At 31.1% G+C, this 17,901-nt stretch overlaps 1 protein-coding gene across 1 annotated transcript in view; it reads right to left on the bottom strand.

Moving 5' to 3' along the window:
- LOC142348034 (uncharacterized) overlaps window positions 1-17,901 on the bottom strand; it is a 108,985-nt gene that overhangs the window by 10,433 nt on the left and 80,651 nt on the right. Inside the window, exons 11-15 of the mRNA XM_075399201.1 lie at window positions 15,004-15,029; window positions 13,228-13,600; window positions 12,607-12,755; window positions 6,535-6,819; window positions 6,356-6,464 (exon numbers count right to left, since the gene is read on the bottom strand). Coding sequence (XP_075255316.1) covers window positions 6,356-6,464; window positions 6,535-6,819; window positions 12,607-12,755; window positions 13,228-13,600; window positions 15,004-15,029 — 942 coding nt within the window. The remainder of the gene's footprint in view (window positions 1-6,355; window positions 6,465-6,534; window positions 6,820-12,606; window positions 12,756-13,227; window positions 13,601-15,003; window positions 15,030-17,901) is intronic.

Raw genomic sequence — 17,901 nt, 5'->3', positions numbered from 1 at the left:
AAAAAATACAAAGATGACAAGAAATAGAGTCAATCAGGTTAAACAACAAGCACTTCTCGGATCAGCAAAAATTAATATAACAACAAAAAAGGCCCGTCAATTATTCTTAGAAGATAACGATAATATCGACATGAAAGATACCTATAAAAATACAAATGAACACCCACCCATAGATGAAAAAGATGTTGTTAGTAAAGAGTATTGTGACAATAACTTATTATCATCTTCGAATAAAATTGATATTTCAAGTTAAAAAACTGAACTAAGAAAAGGCGATTTTGATAAAGTCACAACTAAAAGCTTACATTTAAACAAAATACAAGTTAATGAAGAACTGATTAATGAGTTTATTAAATCAGCAAATGAAGTTACAAACACTTTTAACTTTTGTAATAAAATTCCTAGTGATACCATCTCTAAGTATAATCAATTAAAGCTAGAGATTGATAATAATAAGTTTAATCAGAATATTACTAACATTCGGCCAGATTATGTGTTTACTACTGGTCTAAGGGAATTTGAAGAAGTTAATAAAAAGACTAATTATGCTGTTGATGAGGCCCTTATAAAGAATAAAAAAAATCGTACGAAATATAATACCTATATTAATTGACAGTAAACTTATTGATAACAAGGAACAAGCAAAAATAGAGATGCATTCTGACTTTGATCATGAAAATATAATGAAAGAGATTGAGAGTTATTTTACTATATAGTTATGACAATGACTATGACAAAGGCTATGACTATGACTATGGCTATGAATACGACTACGACTATGACTATGACTAAGTATAAGTATAAATATAAGTCTAAGTCTAAGTCTATGACTAAGTATAAGAAAAGCAAAATATTTTAGTTAATTAAAAAGAGTCAACCATCAGCACCGAGTGGGAGATTATTATATCCAAACTTGTCTACTATTAATGAACAATACCCAAACGAAAAAATCCTAGCTAATAATAAATTTAATAATAATGTTAACATTATAAAAGATATTAGAAATTAATATGAAACTGAAACTAATAACTATAATAAGAATTAAAGTAGACATAAAAATTATATTAACGCAGCTGAGATAACAGAAAAAATATTATATATTATCACCAATGGCAACAACTGCAACATCAACATCAGTTGCAATAACAAGTATAGGATTGCCTCACTGTATACCTACAGCTTTTGCCACAGCAACTGTTTGTGGCTCATTATCAAAAACAAATAATACTAAAGTGAGAAATAAAATTGTAAAGTATTCACAAATGTATATTTTAAGTAAACAGTTCAGTGATAAATTTAATAAATTACATACTAAATCAATGAATGATAATAAAATAGATAATGATGAGTATAATGAACTAGTTAAGGTATATGAGGATTATAAGAAGAACAAGAAAAGTAAACTAAAGTTATTGGTGTTTAGTTATAATAACTTATGTAGTTATAAAAATATTATTATTAATACTTACCATTAGATGTATACAGTCATAAACTAACAATTACACTTACACTTGCACTTACACTTATAGTCATAGTCATAGACTTACACTTATAGTCATAGTCATAGTCATAGTCATAGTCATAGACTTACACTTATAGTGATAGTCATAGTCATAGCCATAGACTTACACTTATAGTCATAGTCATAGTCATAGTCATAGTCATAGTCATAGACTTACACTTATAGTCATAGTTCTAGTCATAGTCATAGTCATAGACAAAGCTAATATTCAAACTCTAATACTTAAATATAATTAATTATTTTTTTTCTTTGTACCTAATTATAACCCTTTACCTTTTTGTACCACTCTTATACCTTCACCAGTAGTTGCAAATTTAATTAAATCAGGTGTGGCTGATAAAGCAGCTCTAGGGTTTCTAGATGCAGCTGCACTTCCTATTTTACTTGCTATTTCTAATGCTCTTACTGGATTATTAGCAACTTTCTTTCCAAAGTTAACCGTAGCTCTACCAACACTTTTGAAGAAATCTTTCAATCCCTCAGCTTCTATTGTTGCATCAGATACTGTCATTGATTTATTCCTTCTACATTTAATGCAGGATCCTCTTAACATTTTAGTACCTTTTGAAGTACTAGCTTCACTTATATTATTAGTACCACTATAATGTCTGACACCAACACTATGAATTAGTTTTGAACTTGTTTAAAAGACTCATTTCTATATATAAAAAACAATGGAAGTTAAAAAGTATAATCCCTTTGTTGTTATTAAGCCTAAGCCTACGGGTTCCACCCGCGAGCGAAGCTCGAAGCCCAGGGTTAAACCTAAAGCCAAACCCAAACCCCAAACTAAACTTGAATCTAGAAGCTTAGCTCTAGAGAATAAAAAGAAATTAGATATTATTTATGCTAAGGGTTTTATCAAGACTAGTAGGAAATAGTTTGATTATCGTTGATTTAGTCATTGTTTAGTAATTGGTTAAGTCAATAAAAATATCATTTATTATAACTATGACTTAATTATAACTAAGACTATGTCTATGATATAATAGACCTTCGGTCATTAATCTCTACGAGATAACATCAACCATCTTATTACCATCACTATTAACACTAATAATTTTTCTAGTTAATACTAATGCATGACATATAACATCTGCAACTGCAGCACTAATAATAATAATAATAATAATAATAATAATAATAATAATAATAATAATAATAATAATAATAAAAATAACAATAATAATAATAATAATAATAATAATAATAAAAATAATAATAATAATAATAAAAATAATAATAATAATAATATTAATAATAATAATAATAATAATAATAATAATAATAATAATAATAATAATAATAATAATAATAATAATAATAATAATAATAATAATAATAATAATAATAATAATAATAATAATAGTAATAATAATAATAATAGTAATAATAATAATAATAATAATAATAAAAAATAATAATATTAATAATAATAATAATATAATAATAATAATAATAATAATAATAATAATAATAATAATAATACTAACACTAATAGTAATAATGATAATAAATTGTATTGGTTGTGGTCCTATATGATCATTTTGATATCTAGTATCAAATACATATATTCTTTAACTACTTTTGAATGTTCTATGATTTATATATGGTTTAATATTGTGAGGTAATCCATTATAATCTTCATTAAAATTAACAATCTCTTTAAAAACCTCATTATAAATATTAGACCCATAATTAATATTCATTCTATCCTCTGGATAAAAATCACCAATCTTACAAAACCATTCAGTAACATTCACTATATCGAATGTACTTGCATCATGAGTTGGTTCCTCAATATTACTATTTTCAAAACCAATTACTATATATTGGGGTCTTTCCATACCATTTTCCATACCTAGATCAAATAAAAAGTTCGTAGCATTGGGTACATTCTTGTAAAATGTTTTTACTTCATAATAACTAAAATCAATATAATTCTTTTTATTTAATTCTTTCTGTACAATAATTCTATTATCATTGTTAGGATCAATACTAGGCACACACCTTGATATATCTCTAATTTCCATATTACCATCTCTAGCTACTGCACCAACACCACCATCAGCTCTAAATAGAGCACTATCATTATCTTTTTTTTAAAATATTAGTTTAAATCCTAGTCAATATATAACTTTTTCTAAATCTTTCTCAAATCCAAATAGATCACTCATCTTAACCATCATATACATATGGCCTATTTGTGCAGCAGCATGATCACTTTTGAGTGGACTATCCATATTTCCTTGATTTCTGACAAAACCACTCTCATATTCATCAGCAGTACTAGTTATTAAGTTATACATCAATATATTAGGATGACAATGACCTATATATTCAATAGTTCTACCACCACTAGTTTCAAGTTTAACTGAACTAAACAATGCCATCATACCATAATTAACTAATCTGACATTAGCATCATTAGCAAATACACCACCAGCATTATCTGATAAAACAAACTCTATCTCTAGATATGAATCATGTATATTTAAATGATTCTCTTCTCGATTCAGTATGATATTAATGTTGGGGTTAACTGTGTTCATTGTTGCTAGATTATTTGGTTTATATTTTATAATCTTACTTTTGTGTATATCATTATTGTAACCATAATTTGTATCCAAATTAAAGTCCATTTTTATAAGGAAAAAATTTAATTATAATTAAGACTTTAACTATAACCATAAATATAACTATAACTAAGGCTACAACTATGACTATAAGTAAGGCTATAAATAGAACTATATTTATAGTATTATTTGAATAATAAACATGACCGACAATTTAATTCTATATGAACTACAAAAGATACATGAAGCTCTAACCAAAATTAAAGAAGAACATACACTTAATTTTAGAATGATAAGACCAACAGAAAAGTTTAACTTTAGTGAACCAATACTTAATACAACAAAATTAGGTTTATTGGATCATCAAATTGCAACTCCGTGTTTAATGTGAATAGAGACAATAATCAATTCTTATATGCTAGTACGGTTATAGAAGGGGCCTCAGGCCCTGGTTCCCCAGATGGTGATGGTTCACCAATAGCTGAAACTCTTAGCTATAACACTAACACTAACACTAAAACTGACACTAACACTGACACTAACACTAACACTAATAGAGAAAGAGCAAAGAGAAAGAGCTATGGCAGAACCTCTTATCTCTAGAATCTCTAGAATTAGTCCCGACTCTAACATTAAATCTGTTCTTAATTATAATTATAAAGGAATCCCTTTGTTATACTCAACTATTACAACAGGTGCATATGAATTAAACGAAACAGCAGAATTAATAAACGAAGAAACTGATGGTAATGTTATAATAGAACCAGATAAAAATAAAATGAAAAGGAAATAAAACAAGGAGCACTTAGCTTTGATATAAATAACTCAATAGCCTCTTTACTAGGATTTAGGAAAGTAGTATATAAAACAGGTAAGTATACATCTCAAAAGATTATTGATATTATGGGTTTTAGTACCATTAACATTCACTGTAATGTTATATCTGGTGTTGAAAATAGTGGTAATAACAAAGACATTTTATAAACTTTTACTCTACAGAACCACCGGGCTACTTGAAAAATATTATACCAACTAATATCTTACATCAGAATGTAACAAAAAATAGAATAGAATATATTGAACTTCATATTAAAAATGAGAATGGAAGACCAAAAGACTTTAATGGAGGTGTATTGAGTTTTACTTTGCATTTGATTTAGACTTAGTCATAGTCATAAATATAGACTTAGACTTAGACTTAGACTTACTCATAGACTTAAAATTACTCATAGACTTAGACTTAGTCATAGACTTAGACTTAGACTTAGACCTAGACTTAGACATAGACATAGACATAGACATAGACATAGACATAGACATAGACATAGACTTAGACTTATAATTATACTTATACTTATATTTATACTTATACTTATACTTATAATTATACTTATACTTATACTTATACTTAGACATAGACATAGACTTAGACATAGACTTAGACTTAAAGATGGTGAAACATATGTGAAGCCCTATAGACTTAGACTTATACCTAATCATAAAAATTATTAAAGTATTAAACTATTAAACTATAAAACTCTCCTATCCCAATTAATTCTTAGTTAACCACAATCTATTTTTAGATTTATCAATGACAATGTTATTATAAGGCCAAGACCACGCCTTTTCTCATATATTACTAAAATCATTATAACTAAGCTCATATTCAGTAAATAGATCACAACATGTAGCAGTGACGGCTTTGCCTGTTTGTTCAAAGAAAACAAAAAGATTACAATTATCTCTAACATTCTGTCTATCTGCCAAGAAAATATTTTGTTAAAGATATATCATATCGCAATTTTCATGCCTACCTCTACAAAAGTATTCATTAATAATTGGTTCCTTAGCAATAACATCATCAACTATCATGAGTTTATTTTATTTTTTGTTAGTTTATCGGGGTGGGGTAATTCTTTTTTATCCTTGATAAACACAATATCTTTATACTCTAAATCATCATATTGTTTACCAGTAGGACCAAAAATTTATAACTTGTCAAATTCTATACTAGGTGAAAATAGATTCTTTAATGAGACTGTCTTACCACATTCACTAGGACCAGATATTATACATCTGAGGTTTTCTGGGAAGGGGGCATAGACCGTTATATTCCTATCAGTTATCCAAGATGGTTGACTTCCATTAACATTAATTAATAACTTAGATCCCCCTTGATGGGTGAAAGGGCCTCCCGCATTGTTGGTGTAAGAAGACCGGAGGTCCTTGGTGTAACAAGGCTTGCCCTTACACCAACCAGACCAGGAGTCTTTGTTGCCCTAAGGACCTCTGGTCTTGTTGCCCAAAGGTAGTTCCCCCATCCGTATCCACATTGTGGGCAGGGTTTACCTCTTTGTTTGGTTTCACTAAATATACTAATATATTTATCATCATCATTATCATCATTATCATCATTATCATCATTATCATTAACACCATCGGCATCAGCATCTGATTCAGCCGATAAGGGAGATTCTTGTTCACCATTAACATTGTCATTGACATTGTCATTGACCTTGTCATTGACATTGTCCGTAGCTTTGCCTTTGTCATTGACGTTGTCATTGACATTGTCATCAACCACAGGCTGCGGGTGAAAACCCTTGACATTGTCATTGACACTGTCATTGCCATTAACATTGTCATTGACAATGTCATTGACATTAACATTGTTATTGAAATTGACATTGACACCAACTTCAACTCCAAGTTTACCTTTAGCTTTACAATCAAAACACTTACTAAGCCCATCCATGACCAATAACTTGATTGACTAGAGTATTCAATGCCCCCTTTATTCTATAACCATTTGCAATAAGACAGATCACATATAAACAATAAGCACCGCAATAAGATTCATCATATTCTTGCATTCTCTCATTAGAGCCCAGATCAACATAAAGAATTAGAGCCCTTTCAAGAATAATGGTGGAGTCTCAACACCAAAACTATCAAAGTTATAAACTTTTTCACCTCTTCTTCTTACAACTAGAACTCAATGAGTACTATCAGTTGGATGTAAATAAACAATGATGTTGGAGTTATTATTGTTGTTAGTAAGTGGTGTATGATCTCTCACTACTATTTCTATCGGAGTTAGACTTATATCTTTTGGGTATATCTTCTATTCTGATATTACGTATAGCTTTATTATCAATCACAAATTCTTTTTTGAATGCTTCAAAACTTAGGATAAGCATTTCTATATAATAAATATCAATGTTTTTTATAAGCCTAAGTCTATAAGACTATGACTGAGTCTAAGACTACAAGACTATAAGACTATGACTGAGTTTAAGACTCAAAGTCTATTAGCAAATGACCGAGTCTAAGACTATAAGTCTATAAGACTAAGACTATGACTAAGTCTAAGACTAATTATAAGTCTATGACTATGACTAATTATAAGTCTGCCACTATGGCTATAGCTATGACTATGTCTATGGCTATGACTATGACTATGACTAAGACTATGTCTATGACTATGTCTATGACTAAGACTAAGACTATGTCTATGACTATGTCTATGAATATGACAATGACTATGTCTAAGTCTAAGTCCAATTATACGTCTAAGTCTAAGTCTAAGTCTAATTATAAGACTAATTATAAGTCTTTATTTCATTTATAAAAATGCAGTCGGGTTTTATAATTTCTATAATCATATTAATAGCATTAAGTTGTTATGAAGTATATGATGATTTACCAAGTAAATGTACCAAAATAGAAGAATGCTTTGAAGGGTTTATGAATAAAAGTTTAGTTAGATTTAAAATGGAAAAGTCACCAGTGCATACTATTGTTTATGGTGCTGGTAACACAAGCAAGACCTATTTTGTTAAACAACACTTAAACTTGGATAGTGAAGAAGAGGAAGAACATAAAAAGAAAATAATCGTAGTGTGTAAAGATGAGAAGGAGTGGACATACCCAGAAACAGGAATGCACTATGACGGATTTAATATGTGTGGTATAGATATGATTACATCAGAAAATATAGATCATTTTGATAATTGTCTAATTGTTATTGATGATATGGGAAATAAGTTAGAAAGTGATATGGCTGAATATATTGCTGGTGTGAGATATGATGATACTCAAAAGATTGTAATGGGACATAAACCAGCTCGAATAGTTAATACGGCAAGAAGGAGTTGTCATTTTATTTATATAACAACTTATTATGGAGCTGATCTATTTAAAAATTTTAATGACATATATACTTGCAAACATGTCTTCTATGGCATAATTAAGGAATTAAAAAGGAGTTTTTAAAATTGTACGGATAAAACAGCTAAAGCACTTCGTTATGGCTTGATTAAGTTTAATGTTAAAGATGATACTTTTAATATTTTGATAAAAATAGAACAACTATATGACTCAAGAATTGGTTTCATGGACCTTGAGGCCCTTAGTTTAAAAGATGAACTAGAAAATGACCAGATAACGAGATAATGATGAGATAAGGAGATAACTTAGATATTATATTAAACCGCTAATGAATAGTGCTACAAATAGAAATACTATGAATAAAGATAACTATATATTCTACTTTAATAAACTTCTTACCTCAAGAGGTATTAAGATTCAGAATGATGTTCTAAAAAAAGAAAAGGTTTTTGCAAAACGGACAAAGTATGCAGGATATGCAGCATCGGCTATAAGTTAGTTTAATCTTGTCGATATATAGTTATGTGAAACCCAACCCGGAAGTCAAAACTGCGGCAGAGTGGCAACACATACAAGTCATTTTTTAAAAAGAACAGGCTCATTAATCAACTCTGCTTGGGGGGAAGAAGAGACATCGACTATGGCAAAGCATGGACAAAGTCCAATGAAAAGCAAATTAGAGTATGAGCATGAATATGTCAGGTCTTCGACTATGGGAGTTCGTTCATGCTACACTATACCATAGGATATACAAGACGAATAAATTGCTTGAAGAGACTGAAGCAATAAGCGAGAAAAGATTTAAATGAACTATATAAAAATAATCAAAAACTTAAAGATGAGATTATAAATTTTGTTGAAGATAAAGCTGAATTAGATAGAGAAAAGATTTTAGATAAAAGATTAAAATATAATACTCTTAATAAGTTTGGTATGGAAACTCTGGCCAAGTTTGCCTTCTCAAAAGATTATACTGAAGATTTAATTGAAAGTATAGGACGTCATATTATATTATAAGATATTATAAGATTTTATAAGATATTATGTATTATAAATAATTAGAACTATAAATAAAGTATAAAATAATTATAACTATGACCAATTCTATGACTAAGTCTATGACTATGTCTATATTTCGTAATGACTAAGTCTATGACCAAGTCTGTGTCTAAGTCTATAACTAGGACTATATTTCATATTGACTAAGTCTATGACTAAGACTATGACTAAGTCTATTTTTCATAATGACTAAGTCTATGACTAAGTCTATATTTCGTAATGGCTAAGTCTATGACTAAGTCTATATTTCATATGGACTAATTCTATGACTAAGTCTATGACTAAGTGTATGACCAAGTCTATATTTCATAATGACTAAGTCTATAAATAAATATGACTAGTTATAAATAAATAAAATTTGAAATTTTGATTCCTTATAAGTGATGAGTATAGAATGTTTAGATTGTAATTATAATTGTGGAAACCCACATGTTTTACTTTTTCATTATAAAATGGAACGTAAGGATAAAGTTGGTAAGTGTGCATGTGGAAATGAATCAAAAAGTGGTAATTGTGTGAGTGCAATGCTTTCAAAGATAAGGGGTATTAATCCAAAATGATCTAATTATGACTCTAACTTTAAATCTAACTATAACTCTAACTCTACGTCTAACTCTACTTCCAACTCTGACTCTAGCTCTGGCTCTAGCTCTAATCCCAATGGGGAAACATGAACGACGCCCCATCCTAATCCTAATCCTAATCAAAATCCTAATGGAGAAGGGGCCTCTGGCCTTGGTACCCCAACATGGGTGAAGCCGCATCCTAATCCTAATCCAAATGTTAAACCAAATGTTAATAAAACTTTAACTAGAAATTGTAATAGATGTAATTCTTTAAAACCACTGACTGATTTTGATGAGAGTAATTATGCATGTAAAGTTGTACTTTAGCTAAAAATAATTTTCTATTTTGTCCTTCTATTGTGAGATATGATGGGATAAGAGCTCATATAAAGAAACAACATGCAGATGTAGATATACCTAAAGGACTAACTTGAAATATAAGTCTGCGAAGCAGTTGCACTGATGAAAGATGTGTTCATACCCAAAGTGGAGAATCTTGTTCATGTAAATATTATATTTCTGTATCTTTTCTGCTTAACAATGGTATAAATATAGACAAAGTAAATTAGAATATAAATTTATTAAAGAGTATAGATAATTTTAAATAAGTGAATAAATAATAAATAATAATAAATAATATAAATAATATAAATAATTATATAAAAAAATACTATAAATAAAAGTATAATTAACAAATAAATAAAAAATATAAATAATAGTATACATAAATAGTATAAATAATATAAAAAATAGTACAAATAAATAAAAAAATAATTAAATAATATGACTATGGCAGTGACTATGACTATAACTATGACTGTGACTATAACTATGACTATGACTAAAATTAAGTATAAGTCTATGACTATGGCTATGACTATGACTATAACTAAGTCTAATTATAAGTCTATGAGAGTCTATAAGTCTAAGCCTATAAATCTATAAATCTAGAAGTCTATAAGTCTCAGTCTAATTATAAGTCTGTGACTAAGTCTAATTATAAGTCTATGACTAAGTCTAATTATAAGTCTATAACTAAGTCTATCTATAAGTCTAATTCCAAGTCTAAGTCTAGTTATACGTCTAAGTCTAATTATAAGTCTAAGTCTAATTATAAGTCTAAGTCTAATTCTAATTATAAGTCTAAGTCTAAGTCTAAATCTAAGTCTAAGTCTAAGTCTAATTGTAAGTCTAAGTCTATGCCTAAGCCTAAGTCTAAAGCTAAGTCTGTGACTAAGTCTAAGTCTAAGTCTATGACTAAGTCTAAGTCTAAGTCTATGACAAAGTCTAAGTCTATGACTAATTTATGAAAATATGATGAATAAATTAAAATTTTAAATAAAAAGGTGATCCACTCTTTAAGCGTGATAAATAGTGATTTTGGACTTGGGCATCACTCCTATAGGGGGATTCCCACTTAAGAGTGATTTTGCTATTAAAAAGAGTGAATTCACTCTTATTTTTGTAATGAGTAAATTTTTTGTAAAATTTTTAGAAGTTTAGAGTTAAGCTGGTTTTGTGCAGATTATCCACGAAGTAGTTACACGGTCTCACTAGTTACATCGAAAACAAAACAATAATCACTGTGTTTCCACCAATCTCAGTGTTGGTTTTTTTACTCTATACCCATAACAGTGGGTCCCATATACAGTCTCACAGCAGGGATCATCCTTCTTAAGAACTGTGAGTTTGGTTTTTTTTTATTTCACTTAGTTTTATAGTAATTCATCAAATTGGTGGACGTTCACAGGAGTCGGTCTGGATAGTGAGGAAGGAACTCCAAACCTTCCGTTTGCCAAAAGCATTGCTAAAGCAACTTACCTAGACTCGATGATTTAACCGCTACACCAAGTGAGACAGAAAGTTTTAGTTTTAGATTGATTAAATATTGATTAGGGGAATATAAGAAAACTTTTATGATTTAATATTTTAAATTTTTGTTCAAGTTTTCTTTTTAGGTTCAAGTTTTCTTTGCAAGTTGGTTTACGTGCTTTTTACACGGTCGCTCTAGTTACACTAGTACGGGGATACGTTCACTGGAGTCAGTGAGGATAGAACCCGAACTATCCGTCTGATAATGGATAATTACCAGCTTAACTCTGTACTAGTGGATTGCAATAAGTGAGACAGGAAATGATAGATTTTGAGGGAAATATAGTGGATTTAGTGGATATACACATTCAACCAAGCACGAATACACGTTAGTGTTGAGTGGTTGGTTGAATGTGTATATGTAGTAGTGAGGAAAAGGTGCTATCCAATCAAGCACGAATACAAGTTAGTGTTGAGTGGTTGGTTGGATAGAACCTTTTTCCCACTACTAATCTGGTTGATAAAATCCTTGCCCTGTTACAGTTTTTTTATAGGCATATAGGCCCATCTTTATAGGGCTCCCCTTCCCCAGAGTGACTGTAGGACAGTTTAAAAGTTATCCCAAATATAGATATTATAAGGCAGATCGCATATTACAAGGCTATCAAGTTTCATTTCAGTGGGTACACATAGAAATAAGGAGTCCTCACGCTTCCTAGGCAAAGTTTTCTCCCTTAACCCACCTCTAATTATCAGGGATTACGGTATAATGCCTATCTCACGCTTAAATATTGGGAAAAGATTGTATCGGTGTAAAATTTTTCCTCAAATGGTGAATAACTGAAGGAAGACGTTCATTTGGGTAGTTCAGTCGGTTCTCCCTCCTCCCCGTCGTCTTCACAGCCCAGCAGAAGAGCATAGTCGTCTCCATACCAAATGAGAAGCTCAAAACCGGGCTTGATGTCTTTTCTGACGACATAGTAGACTTCGTTCTTGATGTGTACAGCACGGAGGTTCGTTTCACTGTGCATCATTGCATTATTGACGTAGCTATAAATGAAATGTCTATAATTCTACAAATTAGTTGTCAGAGGTGGATAAAACCAAAGACTTGGCGCTTGAAATTATCAACTGCTCTTGGAATCATAAGATCATACACTTAAAAAACACCTAATGGCCTTCACGATATACTTGCATGAACCTAATGATCTTTACGATGCATTTACGAGTTAAAGCAATAAGTACTCATTTCAATAACATTATGTAATTTTTCCAGACTTTTTTGTGTGTGGTCGGATGAGAATGTTCACTATCAAACTTGGACTGCCATGTTCATCTCAATGATTGTGCATTAAACTGTGGCTGTTCTTCAATTGCTTTATTGATGCAATCAAATTTATGATTAAATATTTCAATCATTTCTTGCACTTTTTACATATCATTTCTAGACCCGCGTATTCCTAACTTACAATCACTAATTAACAATACTTGAGTTAAGTTTCATCCGCGATCAACTACTTACCGCATCCAGTTTGAACATTTTGTATCTCTCGCATCTACAAAACCTTTCATCAGATCCCACGAATAGTCGCCATCTTTCGAGTCCCAATTTTGATCAACATCATTGCGTAACTTTCCTTCATATGGTCCAAAAACAGTTCCTTTTTTGAGAAGAACATTTGCATAGACACCTAGTCCTGCATTCTTGATTCCGCTGTTGCAAACTGAAACTTCATTTGGAGCTGTTAGTTTGGCCCGGTTTTCGGTGTATTTTGGCACATCTCTGTCAGCGATGTAATTTAGTTCCAGCTTGTGCTCTGGACATAGCCCGTCGTCAGTGAAGTCGTCACATTCAACGCAGTATTCTGGTTCCTTTTCTTTTGGCTTCTTTGGAGCTGAAGAAAGTCAGTACAAAAAGATTTTCATAAATCAGATGAGTTTTGACTATTTTTCGTCTCAATTACTCTCAGAAATGACATTTTTCTCACACTTATCGGGTACTGGCCAATCGAGGCCATTTTGCTGCAAATTTGCGTGGCGGTAAGGACGAACTATATGCTCTCGGCGTACTTTCAGTCATAGCACAGCAGTTTTATATTAAAAACAAACAAATTGGCACAATTTGGCTCTTCAATATCGGCGAGCTGTCTTATCTTATTTTCATTGTTTTGCCGGCTCAGGTAAGATATGGTGAAAATTCTGTTACTTTCCAAGGATTCAAGTATAAAAGTTTTTTAAGTTCTCATTGTATCTAGTCTTTATTGTCGTTAAGTTTTCTCGATGAACAATTTTATATACTGTTGTGATATTGTTAACCAATTGTACCACTTTTCAGCACTCAATCATTCAACGTCTGCGTGAATTACTTAAATTATTTCTTTAATTTTACTTAAACTATCAATGATGTACCAGGACTTGCATTCACTCCAGCCGACAATATGGTATTCTGCAATTAAAAAGAGTTAGGAGGGTGTACAGCACCCAATGAAAATTAATTTTCGGTTGAAAAATTTGTTGGGTAATACAAGGATTGTGAAATGCCTATTAAAGACTGGGCTTCGAAATGAGCCATTAGAGAGTCCTGTCTTTAATCACAGAGCATTCTTTTGAGAACTTCATCTTGGTCTTAATACTCGGGACAGAAGAAAAACGTGATTGCGATCAGTTTGCGATTGCGATCTTAGATTTAATATAAGAAGGTGCAACAACAGATTGATTTTTTTTTGTTCCGACCCTCTTGAGGGGGGAGGAACTATATACTCAAATGGGTTTTTTTACAATTCAAAGAATTTGAATTGTATTGGTGCGCTGTTTTTACGACTCGAAGAGGAGTAATGAGATTCAACAGGTTTTTTTTTAGCAGAAAGCAAGTTTGTTCATGACTTGAATTTTGACTTCTTTCTGTTCGAGCATTTACCTCCGTTTTTGATTGTTAACTTATGTTTTCGAACATTGCACTTTAACAGTAGCTTCGTTTGTAATGTATAGTAATTAGGAACTGCTGGTAATGTTCAAGGTGAAGAGGTCATTTTGAGATTTTTTGTTCCTATATAAGTCACCCCTAATTATCTAAACTGCACCGCACAAACCCCTCCCCCCACCACCTATCTAGCCCCCCCCCCCCCCCCCCCCCCAACACCTACCAACCCACCCCTCCCCCCCCCTCCCCAACAGCTACCTAACCCCCCCCCAACACCTACCTACCCCCGCCCCGGTACCCCCCACCTACCCCTACCCCCTCCCTGCACCTAGCTACCCCAACTACCCCAGCACTACCCACCTCCCCAACCAATCTAACCCCCCCCACATAGCTCTCCCCCGCACCTAAAAAATTGTCGGCATTTTTAAAAGTTTAATTTGGTTTGTTTAATTTTTTTTTCTCTTGTCTATTTTGATGTTCCGATTTTGGTAAGGCTAGGTTAGAGATTATAATGCACGACGATTCGAGTCGTTTCCGGTATTCTACTGGCTATGTTTTTTTTTTAAGATGTGTTCACACATTTTTCAATGACTTTGATCTTTCAAAACGGGATAAAGAGGTAAAGCCCAGCGGGCATTAAGTTTCATTAGAGGCCCAAAGTGGGCTTTAGTAGTCCTTCAAGTGCGTATAGTGGGGCAGCTGATGGGATGGCCTTAATTTAAGGTTAAAAGGTCATTTTTAGGATTTTTTGGGTTCAAAATGGTGCAATTTTTCATGTTTTTGTGATTTTTTTGAGATTTGTGTTTGATTAGTGTTAGGTTGAAGTTTTTAAAAGCTGATGAAGGCCTTTTGCGAGACAAAAATGCTTGTTATGACCATTTTATGAGCTATATATTGTGGTACTACAAACACAAACACACAAAATGATACTAATTTTTGCAATTTTTTTCAGGTTTTTTAAAACATTTTGACATTTTCTGAGTTTTTTTTAGCCCTAGATGTCACGAAACCTCCTCTAAGTTTTGATAAAGGCTGTGATGATAGATTACTGCACAGTTTGTAGTGGTAATGGAACGGTTTTCAACTTTTTGACATAATGAATTTTAGCATTTTTTGACAAAAGTTGCAAATTTTTCAATTTTTTTGACGTACTTATTGTCATCATTCTAGTTATTAGAGTCCCAGGGGCAAGAAAACCTCATTAGGGGTTTGATGATAAGTACTGAAAAATTTTTAGTTGCCATGCAATAGTTTTCAACTTTTGAATATCACAAATTTTAGCAAATTTTTTGAACAAATTTGCATTTTTTTTCAGGTATTTGGAATTTTTATCATTTTTTTCAGTTTTTGCAGTTTCAGGGACCAGACATTCTCCTTTAAGGCTTGTTAATAGGGCACTGCATAGTTTCTAGTAACAATGGAATGCTTTTTCACTTTTTAATGTCTCGAATTTTAGCATTTTTGATAAGATCTGCAATTTTTTTTAATGTTTCCTAAAGTTTTTGTCAGTTTTTGATATTCGTCCATTCCCATTTGCAAGAAAACCTATTCCACGTTCTGATAAAAAGTTATTGCCTTGGTTTTTAGTTTCCATGGATTTGTTTTCAATTAACCTTTCGACTTTTAGAAACTTTTTGATAGAATTTGCAATTTTTTTCAATTTTTTTTAAAAAACATTTGTTTTTTTTTTATTTTTTCTTGCCTCAGTAGCCAGGTAATCGCATGCAACTTTTGACAGTATGTTATTAAATAGTAGCTACTGGGCAATTGAATGGCTTTCAACATTTTAATAGAACGAATTTCTATTTTTTAAAAGTTGAAATGTTTTCTAAAAGTTATTGCCTATCGATCTATGAGCCAATGAATTTTTTAAAGCTTGGAATTGGGTTACTGGATAGGCTCTAGAGACACAGAAGTAATTCTGAAGATATTTATATTACTATTTTCGGCAACATTTCAATAATTTGCAATTAATTTTATTTTCTTAAATTTTTTGGTCATTTTCGAGTTAATCGATCTTCAAAGGCCAATGAATATTTTTCAGGTCTTGCAGATATAATACTGGACCAATTTCAGAAATTTCAAAAATTGGTTTTGAACATGTTTTTGTAATAGGTGTCTTTAAAGGGAAAAATTTTGCCCTAGGTTTAAAAGCTTCGAGAGTTTTATCAATGAGTTTGTTTTTGTTTAGTTTTGATTCTTTTAGATTCTAAATTCTTTAATGATTTTTGCGTTCTGGCTGGCATTGTTCAATTGATCTGCTGGTCAAGTAGAGTACGTCTGAGTTTTTCAATCAATTCTTTGAATTGTATTTCAGGACTTGTCCTGCTATGTTTTTTTTTGTTCCGTGATTTTTCGCCGATCGATATATTCATCGTAGAGAGTTGAGACTGGTATCATTAGAAAGCTCGTCCAGCGTAGAATATGGAATTAAAAAGATTTATTAAATTTTCGTTTTCTACAGGGAGTTATCGAGGTTTAAACTTCTGAGAAAAGTAGAGTGAATTCACGTTGTTTTTATTCACATTTTCCGGAATTTTTGCCTAAATTTTCGTCAATTTTGCTAAAACTTGTTATAATTTTTAAGAATAGTGTCGTTGATTTTGTTTTTGAAGACGAACAAGCATTGTTGATTGTTTTGATTTAATTTTTTGGTCAAAAAAACTGGATAAACATTTCAAAATTTAGCCTTTTTCATCAAAAACAGCACGAAATAAGCTACTTTAGTCTACTTTGATTAAATTTGCCGACAGTACACCCCCAAACCACACTCATACAATCTTTGTAGACTCAGAGGGGGGCTATTTCTACTTCAGAGTTCGCTGAGAGTGCTCTGTAGTTAAAACTTTGCCGTTTTTTGCTAACTTTACTCGTTGATTATCAAAAATGCAGAATTTATTTTGAGTTTTCAACTAACAAATTATCTATATCTACAACATTCGAAAAATTAATTGTTCCTAACGGAGAGAAAGCATTAACAGGACTAGTTCTGGGCCATTCTTGGACTGTTACAATCCAAAAAAAAAATCGGGTTGTAATAAGTCGGTCTCTTTTTTTTTAAAAAAGACCTTTTTTTTTTAATAATAAAGAACAGAACATATCAAATCAAAGCTCAGGAGTGATAGGTCCAACCAATTCGTTTACTAAGAAGCTCCAAGCTAATGCATTTAGTTTTTTAATTGAAAATTTATGGTCGTTTATTTTTTAAAAAAATAATTGACTTTCAATAAATAATGGCTTAATTAATTTTCCTCTATTTTTTTCTTAATTTGTTCA

This window comes from Convolutriloba macropyga, chromosome 10, assembly GCF_964194025.1.
Source record: "Convolutriloba macropyga chromosome 10, txConMacr16.3, whole genome shotgun sequence".
NCBI classification, from domain to species: domain Eukaryota; kingdom Metazoa; phylum Xenacoelomorpha; order Acoela; family Convolutidae; genus Convolutriloba; species Convolutriloba macropyga.
This window is presented reverse-complemented; position numbering and strand designations above follow the sequence as displayed.